We start from the raw sequence: 20926 nt of genomic DNA on the forward strand, positions 1-20926 counted from the left end.
AAAAAATTATTTGGGCAAAAATCCACGTGTCATTGAGTCATTGGTTACTTTATATTTTTACTCAAAATTCATTATCTACAAATTATTTTTGACAAATGTCGTCATTTAATTCGCCACTTTACATGTCATTCGCGAGTGTAATACACACACCTTACAAATTTGGCAGATTGTCGAAAAAGTGTCAAATTGACACAGTTGGGTGTGACATGAGATGTCTAAAATGAACAAAGCCTAGTTAAAGTGTCTAAGTGAAAGATCATGCCAAATTTAGGGGGCCACCGATGGGTTAGCCCTTTTTCTTTTAAAGTGTAAACTCATTTGTATGTGTTACGAGAAAAGTGGACAACTAATATAAGACGGAGGGAAGATTAGGCTTTCACACATCTGTATACCAAAAAAATGGTTTTGTTTATTATAAAAAAATTATCATGGTCTTTCCTAAAATTTAATCGGACACAAAGTTTAAGAAAATAAAATTTTAGATCTTGTGATCTAAACTATACACGAGAATATAATAACAAAATATTCTTTAGATTTTACGATTTTAAAGGTGTGAGGTTGGATTTTTGAATTAAAGAGTTAGTAATTTGTAATATAATAGCTTTTCAGCTCCTGAAAATATGAATAAATTCTGGTTTTGATACTCATGACATATGACTTTAACATAATGCACAGGTAGAAAATATGTTACATTTAGACATAATTTTAGAAGCATATTATCCTAAAGAGTATTAATACAAACTTAACGTAATGCTGCGCAGGTAATTAAATTAGTGCAACGGTTAGTACTTCAAGAAATTTGTGACTGTTCTCACAAACAAAGGTATCAAAAGTGCTCATTTCACATAATTGAAAGTTAATTATACTTAATTAGATATCACAAGGATTAAAATAAAAATATATCAATAATTAAGGAACCAAAAATGTTATTAACCGTATAAAAATGACATTCTTTTCTAAAAAAGGGCAATAAGAGGTTACAAGACACATTTAAGTTTTAAAATTTACTAACATGAGTTGTGGTGAGATGAGATGGTTGGATTCACCCTTAGTTAGAGCTCTAGATGCAATGAGCAAATCCGATTTTAATGGGCTCCAATGGAGGTACAAAAAACATCATTGGGAAACCAAAAAGAAAATAGAAATACTATTTAAGAGCTGCCTAAACAGCTAAACTATTCATATCTCAGTTCTAACTCTTGAAACCAAGAAAACTTTTTTTGTTTCAATGGCTACGAATTCATCAGATAACAGTCTACTTCACCTTAATGAAGTGACTGTAGCCATGGTGCCATGGCCTGAACATGGCCATCTCAACTTACTCTTCTATCTCGCACGAATCATCGCCTCCCACAACATTCCTGTACACTTCCTCTGCCTCACTGCTAGGAACCAAGATTTAAGAAAACGCCTCCAAGGTGGTCTCAAAGCATCTCTTGAAAACCTTGGAGATTCAAACATCCATTTCAATGACCTCTTAGTACATTCATCTCCTACAGAAGCAAAAGATGATTTCTTGGAAAGACTAGGTGAGTCCATTTGCAGGACATGTCATGAATTATCGACCAATACGAAAAGATTGGTCATAATTCATGACTGTTTGATGATAACTTACATAGGTGATCATTTGCACTTGATGTCCAACTTCAAGTGTTATGCTTTCCACCCCACTTCAGCTTTCACCAGGTACTCTACACTTCGACAAACTATTCATATACTTGATGAAGATCACGACGAAATGATTAAGCAACTTGGGGATGAGTTTCCAACTGCAGAGAGTACTTTTGGTCCAAATATGGCTGAGTTTGTTGAGGAGGAACTAATATGGAAGCACAACTCTGGAGATATCATTAACTCCTGCAGAGAATTGGAAGGTAAGTTTATAGATTCACTTGCTAAGGTAAAAGAGAATACACCTTTGTGGGCTTTTGGACCATTTAACATGCTGCCTGAATCACTAGACTCGCTTTCTATTTCTTCATCTGGCAACAAAAGTACTCGTCACAACTGTCTCAAATTTCTTGACAAGCAAGATGTTAACTCAGTAATATTTGTGTCGTTTGGAACAACCACTACATTATCACAAGAGCAAGTGAAGGAGTTAGCACTTGGTTTAGAACAAAGCAACCATAAGTTCATATGGGTAATAAGGGAAGCAGACAAAAGGGTAGACATGGAGAATGGTGAAGAAAGACATGAGAAGATTGTGTTGCCAGAAGGGTTTGAAGAAAGAGTGGAAGGAAGAGGAATGGTGGTGAGAAGTTGGGCACCACAGTTGGAAATCTTGGGGCATCCGTCTACAGGCGGTTTTTTGAGCCATTGTGGATGGAATTCTTCAATGGAAAGTATAAGTATGGGAGTTCCAATGGCAGCTATGCCTATGACTGTTGATCAGCCATATCACACTCTGTTGGTATCAAACGTTTGGAAGATCGGAGTCTCTGTGTGGAGTTGGGCACGTCGGAAGGAAATAGTACCAGCAGTGGCTATTGAGAAAGCTGTCAAGACTTTGATGGGGACGCCGGAAGGGGAAGAGATGAGGCAGAGGTTGGTGGAGTTGAGAGATAATATCAAGAAGTCTGTTAGTCATGGAGGACTTGCATACAAGGAGATGGAATCTTTCATCTCTTATATTACCAAGAACTGACTTCTACTGCTCAGTTTGTACTATGTTGGATTTGGCTTGTATGAATTTTCATACGTGATGATGTTTTACTTCAGTTTCGGTTTTCAAAATAAGACTTTTGCTTAATCTTCTGATTCTTGTAATCAAATTTTAAGAGCTGAGTTACCCCTTCTTCTAGATCGAAGAAGGTGATGTTTCTTTTGACATCTTGCTTTAATGTATACATGTTGGAACTGACAAAGGAAGAATTTCCGGAGGTTGTTATTGTTATTATTCCAAAAAATTATTCAAGTATACACTTCATGTAACAACAGAAATAACCAAATTCAGGAATAATACATGCCAGATTTACCATAAGAATCATGTCGATAGCTTTTGTACTTGAGGTAGTTCAGGAATAAATTGTACGAAGTCTTGATGAGCTTGAATGATCAAGTCATCGTCATCCCACTGATCACGATATCTCTCCGTCTGAGTCTTTATCTTCTCCCTAGCGATAAAAAACATTTCCTTTCTCCATTTTTCAGGAGGTGGAGATCCACACTCAGCAGCCAACCAATCTTCATAGTCTAACTGTAAAAATGAGGTCTATCTCAATGAGGCAACAACAACAACAAACTCAGTTTGTTCCCATAAGTGGGGTCCGGGGAGGATAGAGCATACACAGACCTTATCCCTAACTTTGAGAAGGTAGAGAGGTTGTTTCCAAAATCTCAACGAGACAAGAACTTTAAAAAATCATAAAAAAATTGTCAAAAACTAGTTTAGTCACATGGGGATGTATACATGCATTCCCCAACACATTGGTACCAATCTGTCAAGTTTGCTCGCACAACATTAGGAACTTACTATTCCTTAATTCCTTTTTTTTTAAAAACCTTTCTTATTTCTTGCATAACTAGGATGAAGAATGTTCCGTTGCTTATACCCAAGTGTACCGCCACTCCAACCAAGAAGAAAAATAAAACGAAAGGGGTCAATGGAAAAAAGATGAGAAAAATTCAACAATTGAACAAGGTCTCTCAGGTTTTATACCTGAAAATCCATATTGTGAGTGTACCGTTTTGGAATGCAAGAGGCGTCCAAGGATGAGTAGAATGCATCAATATCAGCAATCATATCTTCCTTTGACAAGAGAGAAATTCGACCAGATAAAACACCAGCAATCCACTTGCTTTGTAATTCACAACGGGGGAATGGTATAAGCTGGTGCAAACCAAATCAAATACTTCGTTCATGTTCACGATGAATCTAAACATTAAATTGACATACCTATTCCCAAGACCATCTCATTTACCTTCCATGGCATCCCAACAAATGAAAGACTAGGAGCAAAGGCTGGTGGGAAAATGTGCTTGTAAAGTGGCCCAACACGGTTGTCATCCACTGTCACTATCCCATTAGTTTCAAGGAAAGGGAAATGATACTTGTACCTGGGAGAAATTGAATAGCAACATTACTGAGTACTGATACTTCATCCTCCCATTCAGTTTCAGTCTTTCAGATTAATTTTGTAAGATCATTTGTTAATCATTTTCTATTGTTCCTTCCAATTTACTCTGTGATTCTGATTAAATGGAAGGCGATTAATCTATCACTTTCCTGATGAATCTGTACGGATATACTGTGGAATTCATAAAGAATATTTGTTTTAGTAAAAACATTACTCTCATTTGTTTCTGTATCTGGAGTAGTTAGATTAAACTTTACCTTTTTAACCAAATTATTGATAACTAGCCAGTAGCCCAGTACTTCTGGAGTATATTCTGATCCTGATTCACTGTAGTGGCATATCAACAACTTTAGTAGTAACTGGTTCCAATCATTTGACCCATAAAACCCGTATCATCCATTCATTATCGGTACCTTGTTCACCTCAACATTTTAATGACCCTATAACGCTACCTTAGTTTCTTTCATTTTGTTTAAGATTGGCAAAGGAAAATGACGGGTAATCAAACTCACCCTGTGCAATATATAATGATATCAGCATGGACTTTGGATCCATCATGAAAATTGACTCCACCATCTATACCAACAGCTTCAATCTGCATTATTTAGCCAGTATAAGTTATTTCTAGCAACACGAAGATGCAGCATTATTGGCAATTCCCCACTGAATTACTTAAGTTATTAACAACTTTACCATAGAGTGGAGCCAAAGATTTTCATATCCATGCACCTTTTTGGGAGTCCCACTTAGAGCTGATCTAGAAGAAATGTGGACCTCTTTAGCAACTTCAGCAATTTCTCTGGAGATATCAGAAGCACTTGTGGCAGCCCCTATGACCACAATGACCTGCCAAACCATTGATCATATCCTCCAAACGCAATGTCAATGAAGAAAAAATGTTAAATTATATGGCAACAAGAGATTATTTTCCGTGTTTCTTTTTCTCTCTCTGTAATTAGCATCAGCCGTGATATATTTGTCAAAACTTGACAACTGATATTATCAAGGATATGACCTATTACTATTAAAGAAGTATACCTTATGGAGGTGATATACTTTCTCATCTAAGATCAGACGGCTAAAGACACTAGAATAACAGGAAGATGACCTTTTTTAGGATATAAGGAAATCAAATCCAGTCACACATTTAAAATATTGGAGAATGTTTTCATACCAATCTATCTATCAACCAAACTAAAGATGGAAAGCGACATGTCAACAAGACAAACCACTGAAATAAGCAAGCAAGACCACAACCTCACAGCATTTTCTCCATATCATAACAAGGCTCCAATAAGTATAGAAGTACTTTTTCTACATAGCTTCCTAAGAACAAGGACTAGTATAGCTTTAAACTATCCATGTGTATTTCATTAAAAAAACAGGTGGATCTAAATTAACAAATTATCTGCATTTTGTAGTTGCATTCCTCGCATTTCCAATGTTTTATGCAAAAGTAAGATTTGAATAATACAATTGTCCAAAGAGTTTTGGTTATAGTGAATCCACACTTGCAGTTTTAACATTTTAACTTTCACTAAGTAGGGCAAATATTAATCTAAATAACTGCAAGCTATTTCAAAGTCAATATTGCTGCACTACCAAATTAGAAACATTAAACCTCTCAAGGGAACAATGCACATGACACATGACACATACTTGATCTCGAAAAGGCTCTGGAACCCGGTAATTGTGGCTGTGGATTTGCTTTCCTGGCCATACTTCAATTCCTAAAAAGGCAGAGACCTCTGGTTAGAAACTTTTAATACTGCATATTGACTTAGTTAACTGGAAGGTTAGCAACATATGATTTCAGACACAGTGGAAAAGAATCTGAAAGCTAAAGAAGATGTAGGAAAGAAAAAACTAACTCAAAACTTAAAAAAATATGAATTGCTCGCATAACTTCCAAAACCATGACAAAACCAAAATATTCTTCATATGATAGCCTGACAGAAACTAATGAAACCAAAACTATGTTGAATTGATCTTAAAAAAGAAAAAAATTTAAAAATTGGCTGAAACTTTTAAAATAAAATAAAGGCTAATCTTTTATCCCTAGAATATTCATGCTTTGTCATGGAGACATATCAACTTTCAAGTGTTATGGGAACCCAAATTTCCTAATTGAGTGTACAGGAAAACCATGCCAAATGGTGTATATGTAACACTGATGAAAAGGTTAATTTTGATCAGCCAAAACTATTAAAACACAAAGTACGATAGACCTATTCGCTTAATGTACAAATCAGCTTGGGTTTTATAAATGGATTACCAAATACTTGACATCTTCTTTCAAATTTTGTAATGAAGAATGAATCTTCCAACAGTAAATGACTTATTCCCTTGAAAAATCAATGATGACCACAAATTTAAACATAAGTAATGGATATATTCCATTGTAGTGTTACAATCTGCAGTCAAAAAAGTATACATGCAATGTTGATACGCAAAAAGATCAAATTCGATAGACCACCAGCAATAAAAGACTAGCATGATGTTGATGAAGTTTGCGAAGACCACAGGAGAAGTCTTAGGAGAAACTAAAAGTTGGGTGATTTCCTTGTGTCTACCTAAACTTTGGTGGGTAAAGTTATCAGATGCAGGGTGGGAGGACGCAAGTGCACCACCGTTATTAAGAAAAAGGTTAAGGTAAAGACAGCCAAACTATTAGGCAATTGCAGGTACCCTTTACAACCAACTATACTAAAGTGCAATAATTCTTTGCACAGTGAATATAACTTCAATCTTGTTTTACACAAATATGAATTTTTTTTATCAGTAGACTTTTTTCCTCAAAGAATCTATACTTACCACAAACCCGATCCTGACTAAACAAGGTTCCATTCTGCTACAATCTAGCAGTCTAAAACCATATCTTTAACTGTGAAGACTTAAAAGATCAAAATGCTCCAAGGGTGGCTTAGAGATGGAGTAAAAACTTGAAAACTAATGTTCAATTCTTGGCAGAACAGACACTAGGGGACGTTTGGTATTGGGATGAAGGATAATAATTTAAGTTATTTTATCCTACATTTGGTTAGAGGTATTAGTCCTGAAAATTACTTATGCCACAATTTGAACTAATGCGATAAGTTATCCCATATAAATGGAAAGTGAGAAGTCAACTGCGGTTCCATTATTACAAATAAACATTTAAAGATCAAAACTTTAAATAAATTACCAGGAATATCAGCTATTTGCGGTTCAGTAAAGCGTCCATTACAGATTACTACAGCATCATACTCCTCATTAACAAACACAACATGATCATCATTCTCACTTTTTCTTGAACTAACCTTCCATTTTCCATTCTCCAACAATCCCACATATCCAACTTCAGTTCCAAACCTCACCAGTTCAATAAGCCCAAAATCAGACGCAAAATCATTCAAATAGTCCAACACTTCCCTATGACCCGGATACCGTCTCGGGTCTCTATTGGGTTTTTTCGTGGCCACGAAAGGGTAGTCACGGAAACCCATTACTTCACGTGGAAGGTTTACCCGAAGTGATGAATAAAGACTTGAATGAACAATTCTCCGATTCGGGTCGATCCCAATTGGGTCGGAATCAGTGTGTGGAGTGTAAATCCATGTGCCTCCTAGCTGATTTTCTCGCTCGAATACAACTACAATGTGCCCTTCGCGTTTGAGTTCTCGGGCTGCAACGAGTCCCGCAGGACCAGCACCGATAACGGCAACGTTTTTTGGGGAATTTTGAGACATTGAGAAGAATCTGAAAATGTGCTGGAGTTGGCATATGTGCAAATGGAGAAAACAAGCTTGGTTTGAAGAACAGACAAAAGTTGAATTATCATGAGTTGGTAGTTACGTACTCCATTATTTGATTTATTGATTCATTATTGTGCTTTGTATGTCTGTAGTGTTTTCTGTGAGAATGATGAGAGGAAAGGACCCGCTAATTTGGTTGTATATATAGCCATTACTTTATCCACAATCACCAGCCACTACTAGTCTACTACTAACCACCTATGTCGTCATCATCATTGTCAACCACTATTACCTTTGTCTACAACCAATCATATGTGTCATCACAATCACAGTTGCTGACTATTACTATCAACTGCTACCACACTTACCTTTTCCATCATTATAATTATATCTATTGTTGTTACCGCCTCCCCCATCTCAGTAGCCGTCGACAACTACCACCATACATTTTTCAGTCATCATCACCGCCACCACTGTCACCTCCTCCACCTTCACCACTATAGTCAATCTCTACTACCAACCACCTCCATCATCATAACTAGCATCACCACCAACTATCACAAATACATCACCAACGACTACACATTCTTTAGCCACCATCATTAACACCGCCAACTATTAACATCACCCAACTTCATCATTACAATCACCAACACCACTACCAATCGTCATCATTATGATAGTCACCACAACATCAACCATCTTCACCGTCATAACTATCACCACCATCATTATTTGCCACTAACAACAACTATTACCGTCACCACCACCACTACAAACTATTTCCACCATCACTAACAAGTATAAGTGTTCCATTTTTTTTAATGAAATAATGATTTTATTTTATTAATTCTTTTGAAATATTTAATTAATTTTTATTTAAATCGTATATTTATTATGTACATATAAATAGATTATGTACATTCAAATATTGAAAAATAATTAGTTTTAATTATTCAATGTGCAAATCTAGAAACAACATTTTAATTATTCAAATGTGCATTTAGATTCAGACGTCTCAATATTAATGAAAACAAATTAGCCCTTATATACCAACCATTTTACCATTATATTATTAGCTTGTTCATGAATCACTTTATTATTTAAAATAGTTGCAAGTTGCATTTGCCTTACATATATACAAAACTTGATTTTCTTTACTATACACTCTGTACCATATTTGTCGGCAAGTTCTGTAGAGAATAGCAGAAGAAAAGTATAACTCAGAAAGCCTTCTGCTAGCCCAAGATCGTTAACTAAGATTGGAAGACTCAATTAAAGAAGAGGAAGCTAGAAAGAAGAAGGAATAATTTGGATAGGAGAACTTGGTTATAGAAGAAGACTCTTTAAGTGGGTTGTTCTTGGGTTATTCTTGGGTTACTTACAAATGTACAAGACCACCCATATTTATACTTGTTCATGGATGGTTCTAGAAATTCCTGTAGATACTTTTACAAAGAAAATTCTAGTGAACTTTATCTTCTAGATATTTAGATATTTTTAAAGATAATTATCCTAGATATTATCCTACACTATTCTAGAAACATTACTAGAACAATCTATTATATTCCCAAAAAATCAACTTTAACTTTTTCACACTCTCCCTTAAAGTGATTTTTTGAAAACTATCCCACACTTGTCGCGGAAGAACTCAAACGAAGCATTGCGCCATGTCTTGGTGAAGATCTCAACAATTTCTTCCAAGTTCTTCAAGTGATTTTTCATCAGTAATTGATCCATGTAGATTATCTCCTTGTTGAGTTCTCAGACTCCTCCTTTTTTCTTAACTTCTCGATAATTATATTATCCAGAGAAACACTATCAATTTGATGTGATGTCTCAACGCCAACATAGGATCCACTGCCATATTCTTTTATAATCTCATTAATAGATATTTTGGCAGCTTCAGAACATTCAAAAATCATATTGTTTGTCTTTAAGACTTCAATATCAACTTCTTCCTCTATTTGATCTCTACTTTCTCTATTTGCTTCCAGAATTTGCTCTGAGTCATTAGTTGACCTTGATATTGCAGACGATTGACCATATACTTCCGCTTCCAATATTTGATCTAAGTCAATGACTGACCTCGATATGGCTGATGATTGATCAAAGACTTCAACTTCTCATACATCTTTCTCAATACTTTCTCCATATAGGTCACCATCGGCATATATGGCTCCAGGCACTGATGTTTGTTCAGAATTTACTTCCTTGATTTCTTCGATAGAAGCTACCATATCACCATTATGAACATCTTCAGGAGTTTCTTGCTTCATATCGATGACATCAATGTCTTGCTTCTCCACGTGATCGACTGCATTATATTCTGAATCCTCGATCCAATCTCTTTCAAGGTTGATAGAAACCATAGCATCTATTGCTCGAGCCTCAGCTACTAAACAATTTTCCCAGTCTTCTTCATCAATTTTTTGAGCCATATTGATCTTCTTGGCTCGACAATATCTTTTTATGTGCCCTACTTCACCACAACGATAACAACTGAGAGGCTTCTTACCATAATAATTAGAAGGTTTTTCCTTCTCTCCAGGTGAGCGTGAACCACCTGAGGATCAAGAGTGTGGCACATCTCTTGTTTTTCCTTTAAAATTCCTCTTGTTGGCTACAAGAGCATTTTCTTCTCCTTTTTTGACAAATACACTAGCCAACTGCTTCGACAGTAGTTTCTGTGACGACAACAAATTTTCAAACTCCTCCAAGGATGGTTGTTGAGCCCATCCTTGAATCGACGTCACAAATGAAATATATTCAGGTTTCAACCCACGAATGACTATTCTTCTCATTCATGCTTCAGAAATAGCCTCTTCCAGATTCAATAAACATATCTCAGAACATAAGTTCTTAATCCTTAAAAAAATACTTAGAGATAGAAAGATTACCTTGAGTGGTGTTAGCCAATTCATTCTCCAATATCTGCAGCCGAGCTTCATTCTTCTTGTTGAACAAGCGATCGAGGGTCCTCCATATTTCATGAGCTGATTTACACTTTATAATGTGATCAAATAAGCCGGAGGAGATTGTCCTCTTCAGAATGAACTCCGTCTTTGCATTAACCTACTTCCACTTCTTGTATATTCTACTATTTTCCGGTCCGTCAGCAGGAGGACTTGTGTTACTCCCATTCACAACATCCCACAAATCCTCTGCTACAAGGTATGATTCCATACATGTCTTTCATACCTTGTAATTGGACTGGTTCAACAACTCCATCCCCAGTCCATTAGCACGATCGCTAAAATCCATATAGACAACCAATTGAATCTTCCACTAACCCGATCTTGAAATAATACCCACAAGACAATCTACGGCTATGGCTCTGATACCATGTAGAGAATAGCAGAAGAAAAATATAATTCGGGAAGTCTTCTGCTAGCCCAAGATCGTTAACTAAGATCGGAATACTCAACCAAAGAAGAGGAAGCTAGAAAGGAGAAGGAATAATTTGGATAGGAGAACTTGGTTATAGAAGAAGACTCTTTAATTGGGTTGTTCTTGGGTTATTCTTGGGTTACTTACAAATGTACAAGACCACCCATATTTATACTTGTTCATGGATGGTTCTAGAAATTCTTGTAGATACTTCTACAAAGAAAATTCTAGTGAACTTTATCTTCTAGATATCTAGATATTTTTAAAGATAATTATCCTAGATATTATCCTACACTATTCTAGAAACATTAGTAGAACAATTTATCATATTCCCAAAAAATCAACTTTAACTTTTTCACAAGTTCAAGTGAGTGGCCATGGAATTTATAAGTGTGCACAAACTATTACCCCTCTCGCTTCTAACGCTTCAATAGAACCAAGATGACGTTAAGAGAGTGCTTCCTAAAAGGATTTTAAAACAAATGATTGAGATTGAGGCTAGTGCAAAATCTCTATTCTTGTCCGAGTCTATCTTTCAGAGAGAACTTACCTCTTTCATGGTACCCACCTTCAAACAAACTTATACAAATTAAAATTAAGTAGATGTGTCAATCTTGATCTCGTCTGACTCAGTGTACTCTTGAGCCATTCTTCACATACAAGAAAAAACTATCTATCTAATATACAAAAATTATGGCAATGTGTTTGTATATTGGACTCACTACGGAAGTTAACGGATCTGGAAAAAAAAAATGATGTTATTTTAAGAGTCAACTACATATTGAGTACAACTAATTTACTGAGATGAGGCGAGAACTGTCATTTTTATTGTCATTCAAAATAAGTTTCACTCCGTTGCTCTTTAGGCCGTTAACTATAGCCCAAACTTTTGTGCGATTCTTGAAACCTTTCTTCTCAACCTCCTTATTTACATTGACATGGATCCCGTTTACTTGCACTTGATCTAGACCCTCCACTTTGAAACGCATTGCCAACACTTCTCCTACGATTGCTGCAGCCTTTGCATTGCAAGTTCTACCGCACTCAAGTGACTGTTTCACTGAATGTTCAACCGTTGATGATGTTGCTACTATTCGTCGGTTGTTTCTGTCTACCACATTGGCAGTGATGTACTTCAATGATATGAACAATCTTAACACAAACCTCTTTAGCAACGTCATATTTCAAAAATCCAATCTGTTGAAAAGGAAGTTCTGTTAGCGAGATTAAATTTAGCATCTCCAGCAAACAGGTAAAAGACCATTTTTTTTTCTACAAAAAAATTATAAATTAGAGTTCAATTTTTTGCAAAAATCAGAGAATACTCGAAAGGTCTTCACCCTAGTCAAATATGTCCAATCAGTTGAGATTATGAAGAACTTAGACTATTGAGTTTCTTCCATAATTTTTTTTTTAATGACTGCGGTGTCCAAGACAACTTTTGCGCAACTCAACTAATTCCACGGGATACCTATCACCTTCCATAAGCAACAAATATCAGGTAACTCTGTCGGAAAGAATCACCTAGCATTTTTTTTTGTCTCTACTGAGTTTTGAACCCGAGACCTCAAGATTCTCAACCACTTCATTGACCACTAGGCCACACCTTTGGGGTGTGGTTTCTTCCATAATATTGAATCAAAGTACTTTAAAATCTTGTTTCTTTCCACATTGGTAATTAGGAAGGTATAACAGAGAATAAAACTGAACAGTAAAAAAAATAGAGTATCAAAGTATATTTGACCCTTTTCTTTATTTACTATTCTATCATCAAGGAAAAATTTCATAAGAAGTAGGAACAAAACACCAACTATTAAATTTCAATTCTTTCACTACTCTCATAATTTATGTGAGGCCTATTAATCCTACGAGGTGTCTTGTTGTCACTTATGGCTCCGGCATCAATCTTATGTTGCCCATGTTCCGTAGAAGTGCAGCATATCTTGAACGTAGAAAATCTGCATCAAAAATACCTACTGAAATGCCTTGGCTGTGTAAGAGAAATACTCGACATATGCAAGCATAAAAATACGACAGTCCCTGATGCAACATATATGTTAAAAAAAACAAAAACAAAAAAACGTATCCAAAAAGAAGAAGAATATCTGAGGATTAAAAATAAATGAGAATAATAAATTGTTGATAAAAACTTACAAGCTACCATGTGACTGTTGAGGTATATTATTGATGAAAACTATCTCAAAGAACCCATTTTCTTCTTGTGTCAATGATGTATCGATTCCTCTGTTATTGTAGTAGTCATTCAATATTGTTATTTTGAGAGGGTGAGCTGAGCCAACTTTTCAACTTCAAACTTATGGTTGCATCTATTGGGTTACGAAGGTGAATAGGGCGTCATGCGGAAGTTTACAATTGCAAATCATAAGGCGATAAATTAGATGACAAATAAAATTATACTAAAAGACATAATATTATTATAAGATAGGACCAATTGACCTACATAATTAAAACTAATAAAAGAAACTATTAAAACTGTTGAGAGAATAAATCTCCCCATAAACAAAGCTCTTAAAGAACTACATTGTGCATACTATTGTGTTATGCTATGAGAATAGAGATCTTCAATTTATAGATCTCTAAACTTTTCCTCTAAGGAAATAATAAACCAAATATGGAAGAGAATTATATTTTCCTTTCAGAAAAAGTTCAAGTATTTATGGTAATACTTTGACTTTTCATTAAGGAAAAAAATAAACTTCAAACAAGGAAAGAAAATCAAGGCAAAACCCTAACAACATCATGGTCTGCTTCTCTATATGAGTCATAAACGTTGATACTTTTGTTATTAAGCGACACAAACAACCAATAAGCAATCAAGTTTTTCCTTAACATGTACAGGTGTTGACACCCAATTTTGACCTTTCTCGATATAATTAATTTCCGAACTTCTTAATTTTCAAACGATTGTTTGCAAGTTATTTTAAATAATTTGCCACTTTTTATAATTTTAAATAATTTGCCACTTTTTATAATTTTAAATAATAATATGTCTTTTATATAATTTTGTATATAATTACCATATTTTATGAATATTCAAAAATCATCTCAAAAGGAGTCTCAAAAAATAATAATTTAATTTTGGTAAGTATTTTATTAAATTAGTTTAGTTTAAATTATGGTTATAATTTTGAATCATTAGTTTACAATTTAGTTAATTATTTCATTTCGTTAAAATTAAGAAGCTCATTAATTAATTATATTGTTTCACCTTATTTAATTATTAGTCGAATTTACTATTTAACTCCATTTGACTATTTCTCAAACTCCGAAATTGAACCAATTTAATTTTTTATCCCTAACCCATTTAAAGGGACCAAGAATTGGAGGCCTTTCTTTAAATTTTCCAGCAGCCTTTCCCGCTATGGCCAGCCCATTCCGCCAACTTATTTCCAATTTCAGCCCATTCCAATTCCAGCAATTTCCAGCCCATTTCCCCCTCGACCCGGCCCAAATTCCCAATCCTAATCAACTTCAACAGCAGCTAACGATGACAATTCAAGTTCAACATTACAGCAACAACACGCGTCAAACTTCATGGCGAAACAAGAGCAGTACACGGCAGTAACAAAACGACATCAGCAGCAGCTTCACACAACAACGTCAATTCAAGCGGCGTCCTCATGACGTTAAGATACACGGCAAAGAGCAGGCTGAAGCATGCCTCAGACGAGTGCAGAATACAAATTTTTGTCGTCTTCCTCAGGTCCCTTTCAGTTTGTACAAATCACAGAGCGTTTTTCCCTTTCCTCTTTCGGAATGGGGCAAAAATTTGAGAAAAAAAGGTGTTTATCCTAAATGATGCAAGAAATTTATGATTTTGAATTTCAAATGTACCCTACTCCTACACGATTTTTCATCTGTTTTCTCCCCAATTTTTACCCTAGGGGTCATTCTATAAAGGTGACCCTTACTCACTGTTGAGAGTGGTTCTCTTTTTTGGGGTTGGGAAATTTTGTGTTAGAAAAATAGTTAGAGAAATTTGAGTCCATTTAAGAAAAAATACATACAAATACATAGGTTCGGAGGAATTGCATCTTGGTGGAAAAAGATCGTTTCTACTCAGCTTGCCGGTCCTAGTTCCTGCTCGAAACAAGGTAATGCTCCTCCCCGATAACACTCTCTTTCTCCTTTCCACTTTGATGTGTGATGTTGAAAACCCCCTGTTCTGGGGCTGGTTTGTTATTATGCATCTTTGAGTTTGTAGTGCTTATGTGACACATAGGTTTAGATGATTCCATGAGTTAGTTAGTGTCAACTTAAGTCTTTTGTCGTTCTGTAGCTAAAGTTGGCGTTTCTCCGCCACTCTATTCGAATTTGTTTCAAGGCTTTTTCTTTTCGAATCTACTGTTGGATATGGTCATAAATTTGTGATAAGCTTTAATTTTTGACGTCACATTCCTCATTCTTCTTTCTCGAGTCGGATGAATGAATCAATATGTCAAGATTCGAGTTATTGTTCGTTTTAAGTCTTTTATTGGTGTATTCTGATCATATTCATTGGCATATATGCTTTGCCGATTTGAAATTCGTACTCTCATGTGTCTCTTTGGAATTTGATCTGGATGCTGCCTTATATGCGTATGAGAGTTTGGTGAATATAGCTCGTAGGTAACCGATTGGTCAAAGTTTCATATTTATCTGAGTTGAAGTTTTTCCATGTTATAGTGGTGTCCTGTTCCCGTGTCTAAGCACGAGTTATTTTTCTTTTCATTTTTTTGGATAGCTTATGTTGACCGAGTTTTTATCTCAGAGAGATTATGACCTTAAGGTTTGAGTTTTAATTTATTCTCGTTCAGATTTAAACACATGTCTCAATGTAAAACTTGTATTGAAACCTACTGTATTGTTCTATTATTTATGCATGTCCTCTTTCTTCACTTGAAATTCTGAAAAAATGCCAAGAATCCATCTTTTATTCATGTCCAAAATTTCTGCAAACATTAGTTTATTTTGTTAACTTCGTACACTAATTTGTTCATATCCAAAATACTTAAGTCTATCCCCTTAATACATATGCATGTTGCTGCCCTTTCTTAGTGGTATGAAACAATGATTTTGTATTTTGTCATTTTGTGGACTGCTATATGTTAAGAGGGAAACTTATTTTTCAAGGTGGTGGTCTACTTTACTGTAAACTAGTATTAGTCTTATTCTTTGCTTCTTGAATTTAGTTCTTTTTTTTTCATCCGTATATGACATTCCATATTGCATTTTATACTTAATAATATCAACTTCAACAGTCTCCCCCATTTTAATTGATAATTGCCTCCTTGTCATTATCTTTGCCTAAGTGATTATGTCACAAGTCACTCCATTTGACCACTTTTAGTTTAATTGTTTATTTATTATCATCTTTTGTGTTTGATCTTTTCACGTGAGGTTGGTTCAATTCCAAGTAAAGGTTCTCCTTAAGTGTCGCATGCATTCTTTAGCTCATCTTGTATAATATCGACCGCGTGAGCTATTCACATATGTACACTGCTTCTTCTTTTTTACGTTGTTTTGACTTTATCATATAAGTTTGAGTATGCTTCCTTTCTAATTTCCATCTTGTTTTGTTCTTTTCTATGTATGAACCGGCTTCTCCCGAGTCTATTTTGGACTCCACTCATACATATTCGAGTTGATTTCCCATCGAGTCAACCCCCTTTCGAGTTAAAGAATTGACGAACAGGTCCCCAGGTTGAAAGAAGCAACAGATCAATAATTTGGAAAGATTGGGTCAAAGACCCACCTTTCATTTTCGTATTTTATTATTTTGGGCCTAAGCCCTCGTCATTTTATTTATTAGTATTCTTGTTAGAATTTAGGACAGGTGGAAGATGGGCTTAAGGCCCAAAGAAGTAAGTTTCGAAACTTAGTCTAGGATAGGTACAAAAAATGGACAAGAATTGAACCAAAGGCCCAAAATGAAAGTAGGCCCAAGTATTGGCCCAGGCAGACAGATCCAGACTTGGGCCCAAACTTTCTTTCCTTATCTATTCAATTGTTATTATATGTTTTATTTGTCAAAATTAATCTTAAGATTCTAAAAATTCAACTCCCCAAAAGAAAGCCGTTTTGAGTTGAAATTAAAACAAACTCATTTTTTATTGACCTTTAGAATATTTATTATATTTCACTTAAGTAAATGCCCTTATAATACTTCCCTTTCCCAAAAAATAATAATAATAATAAAAATAAAAATACGTTGTGCACGGAATACATTAGGTTTGATACATCCCACATAGTGGGATACATAGCGTTGTGCACGGGATACATTAGGTTTGATACATTCCACATATCGGGATACATAGCGTTGTGCACGGGATACATTAGGTTTGATACATTCCACATATCGGGATACATAGCGTTGTGCACGGGATACATTAGGTTTGATACATTCCACATATCGGGATACATAGCGTTGTGCACGGGATACATTAGGTTTGATACATTCCACATATCGGGATACATAGCGTTGTGCACGGGATACATTAGGTTTGATACATTCCACATATCGGGATACATAGCGTTGTGCACGGGATACATAGGTAAAATAAGGGATTTTTGAAAATTTTGAAATAAGTAGGGATAAATGGATATTAAGGTAAGTAAATGAGTGTAGTTAAGTAATTTGTCCAATAATATATTTTCCTTGTTAGTGTAGGACATGTGCAAAGAATGGGCAAGAATTGGGCCGAAAGCCCAAAAAATGAAAATAGACCCAAGTACTGGCTCAGGCGAACAGATCCAGACTTGGGCCCAAATTCTCTTTTCCCTATTTATGTAACTGCTATTATGTGTTTATTTGTTCAAAATTAATATTAAAATCGAACATTCAAATCCCCGAAGGACACCCATTTTTGAATTAATTACTTAACCAAATTATTCATCTCTTATAATAACTTAAAAAATAAATAAATAATTTTACAAATGGCTTCACTTAGGTAATGTTTCAATATTTTCCCTTTCCTCTCCTAAAATGGTCTTAACTATGAATTTGTTCAATTCAAACTAAGTCAATAAAAATTTTAGCCAAATAGTTAATTACCGGATAACCACATTAGTGGACATTCTAGGTGCTTTTAAAACCTTCCTAGAATGTTAATAAGGACCTCTAACCCTTTTTAGGTTTTCATTAGATTTCTGTTTTCGTCTTTTGAAAACAACAATTTTTCTTGAGTTTTCTTAAAAATTAAGTGGCGTCTCTTAAACAAGTTCAAAATATATTTTTCTAATAAAACAGAATGACGACTCTGCTGGGGATTTGAATGGTTCTAACCTTAAGATTAATTATTTGGCTATGTGTTTAACTGTTTACTTGTTTAAATTATTGTATCTTATATTGATTGTGGCATTCATGGCACCTGATTCCGCCAAACGGCAAATAGATTGCATTAGGAAAAAAGGCGGTTACGTGGCTTACCACGGCTGTCCTTCAGAAAAAACATAAATCGAATTTTTTGGAAGTGATAAACGAATAGTTGGCTTATGGTCATCCAACGTCGTTTATTAGACTTCACCCCGTTGTTTGTCCGACTCGGGTAACTGTCATTTCTAAGCCAATTCTAGTCAACCTAGAGTAGAGCAAAACCCAAATCCAAATCTAAGCATTACCCTAAGACGGCTTAATACCCAAGGCGTATTAAGTACCATTAGTAAAACCGCCAAAAAATCATGTCCAAGGTCCACGACCTAACGACATACCATATTATCTGACATTTGAAAGATGTATGTGTGGAAACCTGATTGTTGCCTATTTGGGGGAGGGAATCTTAACCGTGCTTTGTTTTGTAGGTATGGATCAATTCCCCAAATTCGACATGGTAGTAGAAGCTCCGGTTCTACTCAAGATGTGGTACAACGACCTCAATGCATTTCACAAAAAGGACCTCAACAAATATGTAGGAGCCTTAACAGAACTCGTTAATATGGTTGGGTGGCTCGAACTGATTGAAGTCCTCACAGGCTATTAGGACAACGAGAAAATGGTGTTCAAATTTGGAACCATGGAAATCACCCCGACAATTGAGGAAATTCGGGATGAAATAGACACAGTCGGTACAGGGCTTGAAAGAAGAGTGAGAAAACAGGAACATACCTAATCCCTAACAAGCCTACTCTTGAGGATATTACAAATTGGCTCGGATTAAGAAAGGATTACGCCTTCTGGGCCGAAGGAATGCAACCTTTTATACGAATTACAATCAAGAGTTCAGGGTTACCTTCAGAGAATTGGACGGGATCAGACCTTTGGTATTCACTATTGCGCTATTAGGCACTATGGTTTTTCCCCAAGGCCCGAGCCTCAGCGTCAACACCCGGGTAATAATGCTTGCACACACTCTCTTCCACGGGCATCTGAACCAAGGGAAAGTGAAGTATTATCCTATCGCGCCTGTCATCCTGTCCGACATGTACCGTGTTTTGGGAAAATGCAAGGAAGGACATCGCTACTTCCAGGGTTGCAATCTCCTCCTCCAATGGTGGATACTGAGCCACTTAGCGAAGGGACACGGAACTCAAAAGCTACAAACCCTCGATGATAATAATTCTCTCAAGGGTTTGAATGATATGATGTTTTGGACAGATTTAGAAATAGGAGAACTAGAGGAAGATGGGCTCAGATTTTCTCCGAGTTGAGAGAAGAAAATATCCAAAGGATGTTCGACCGTTTCATCTTGAAAGATGCCATAGTACGGGGCGATAGAAAGCTGGTGCTTCCTCTACCAGGTATTCAAGGTATCCGCCCGTATGCGCCCATCCGGGTCCTGAGGCAGTTCGGAAGAAGATAGACTACACCCCAGAAACATACTACTGTATCTATGTGTTCGACATCGGAGATGATAGAGTGCCTGAGGCTTCAGAGATGCTGAAAGAATGGAAAAGAGCAGTGCGAATGAACAAGGACACCATCGCCGCGGACCGATTCAATGCTGGGTACGATGAAACCTACAAAGATTGGTTGAAGGGAAATATACAAGGTATCTCTTTCTCAGTTCCAAACATTTATCGCAGTGTAGAGGACAAAGAGTCTAAAGCTTTGATAGAACTAAGAGAGGTAAGGAGAGAAGCCCAGGAAATGCACGAGGAATTTCTCCGAAAGCAAGAGGAGGATAAGTACGCCCTCGAGAGCGTAACTCAAGAATTAGAAAGCTTGAGAAGCGATTTGGGAGAGCTTAACTTATGGATTGGAGATAAGAAAAGCGGAATGTGTCTCGAGGACTGGGAAGAGAAAGGCCGCCGGAGCAAAAGGATACTTGCTAATGATTCAATATAGGCTTCAACATCTCATGGCACAGAACAAGATGAGCAGATCAGAGGCGGGGCCATCGGGAGCATCTTAGCGGATTTCGCCCCTGCGTGGGTTTTTTCTATATGTACTTATTGTTATTTGCCCCTGCGTGGGCTTGCCTTTCTTGTAATTTGGTACTCTTTTCGAATGACCCCTGCACGGGCCTTTTCTTTGTGTTTTTTCGTTTATTCCCTACTTCCCCTGCTTATTTTCGCTTCTTGAACATCATCTTATATGCGAAATTTTCTTGGGGGTAACAAAATGGTTCAATTCTACACATACATCTTTCAAATACGCTAGGCCTACCCTTGGCACAAAAGGGCCCCCTACTTGTTTAGGACACGCGATAAATGTTTGTGTGCTTTAAACTATTTATGTGATATGTTGCTTTGAATGAGGACATTTTAGCCCACTCCTTGTCAAAA

The 20926-nt window shown here is 36.1% G+C and overlaps 3 protein-coding genes across 4 annotated transcripts; 1 reads left to right on the top strand and 2 right to left on the bottom strand.

Moving 5' to 3' along the window:
* Window positions 1-1228: 1228 nt before the first annotated feature.
* LOC107058674 (zeatin O-glucosyltransferase-like) lies at window positions 1229-2647 on the top strand. Its single transcript, XM_015304673.1, has 2 exons — window positions 1229-1529; window positions 1620-2647. Exons 1-2 carry the CDS (start codon window positions 1229-1231, stop codon window positions 2645-2647), a joined length of 1329 nt encoding a protein of 442 aa, XP_015160159.1.
* LOC102585038 (flavin-containing monooxygenase FMO GS-OX-like 4) lies at window positions 1772-8220 on the bottom strand. 2 transcript variants are annotated; one of them, XM_015304676.1, is made up of 8 exons: window positions 7264-8220; window positions 5739-5809; window positions 4773-4925; window positions 4592-4674; window positions 3924-4059; window positions 3662-3832; window positions 2979-3199; window positions 1772-1857 (listed from the first exon to the last, which is right to left on the bottom strand). In XM_015304676.1, exons 1-7 carry the CDS (start codon window positions 7805-7807, stop codon window positions 2987-2989), a joined length of 1371 nt encoding a protein of 456 aa, XP_015160162.1. In that variant the 5' UTR covers window positions 7808-8220; the 3' UTR covers window positions 1772-1857; window positions 2979-2986. The 2 variants fall into 2 exon arrangements, with proteins under 2 accessions (XP_015160162.1, XP_006365977.1); XM_006365915.2 differs by lacking the exon at window positions 1772-1857 and having other exon boundaries at window positions 2864-3199; window positions 7264-8219.
* Window positions 8221-11811: 3591 nt separating this feature from the next.
* LOC102585365 (uncharacterized) lies at window positions 11812-12480 on the bottom strand. The gene has a single exon (XM_006365916.2). It carries the CDS (start codon window positions 12382-12384, stop codon window positions 11995-11997), a length of 390 nt encoding a protein of 129 aa, XP_006365978.1. The 5' UTR covers window positions 12385-12480; the 3' UTR covers window positions 11812-11994.
* Between the last annotated feature and the right edge of the window lie 8446 nt (window positions 12481-20926).

Source organism: Solanum tuberosum, unplaced genomic scaffold (assembly GCF_000226075.1).
Source record: "Solanum tuberosum cultivar DM 1-3 516 R44 unplaced genomic scaffold, SolTub_3.0 scf00593, whole genome shotgun sequence".
Lineage (NCBI taxonomy): Eukaryota > Viridiplantae > Streptophyta > Magnoliopsida > Solanales > Solanaceae > Solanum > Solanum tuberosum.

Coding starts and splice junctions, on each gene's coding strand:
- LOC102585365 (XM_006365916.2), bottom strand. CDS start 12,384: ATGACGTTGCTAAAGAGGTTTGTGTTAAGATTGTTCATATCATTGAAG.
- LOC102585038 (XM_015304676.1), bottom strand. CDS start 7,807: ATGTCTCAAAATTCCCCAAAAAACGTTGCCGTTATCGGTGCTGGTCCT. Junction 4,675..4,772: donor ATCTTTGGCTCCACTCTATG/GTAAAGTTGTTA, acceptor TAAATAATGCAG/ATTGAAGCTGTTGGTATAGA. Junction 4,060..4,591: donor ATCATTATATATTGCACAGG/GTGAGTTTGATT, acceptor AATTTCTCCCAG/GTACAAGTATCATTTCCCTT.
- LOC107058674 (XM_015304673.1), top strand. CDS start 1,229: ATGGCTACGAATTCATCAGATAACAGTCTACTTCACCTTAATGAAGTG. Junction 1,530..1,619: donor TGATTTCTTGGAAAGACTAG/GTGAGTCCATTT, acceptor TAACTTACATAG/GTGATCATTTGCACTTGATG.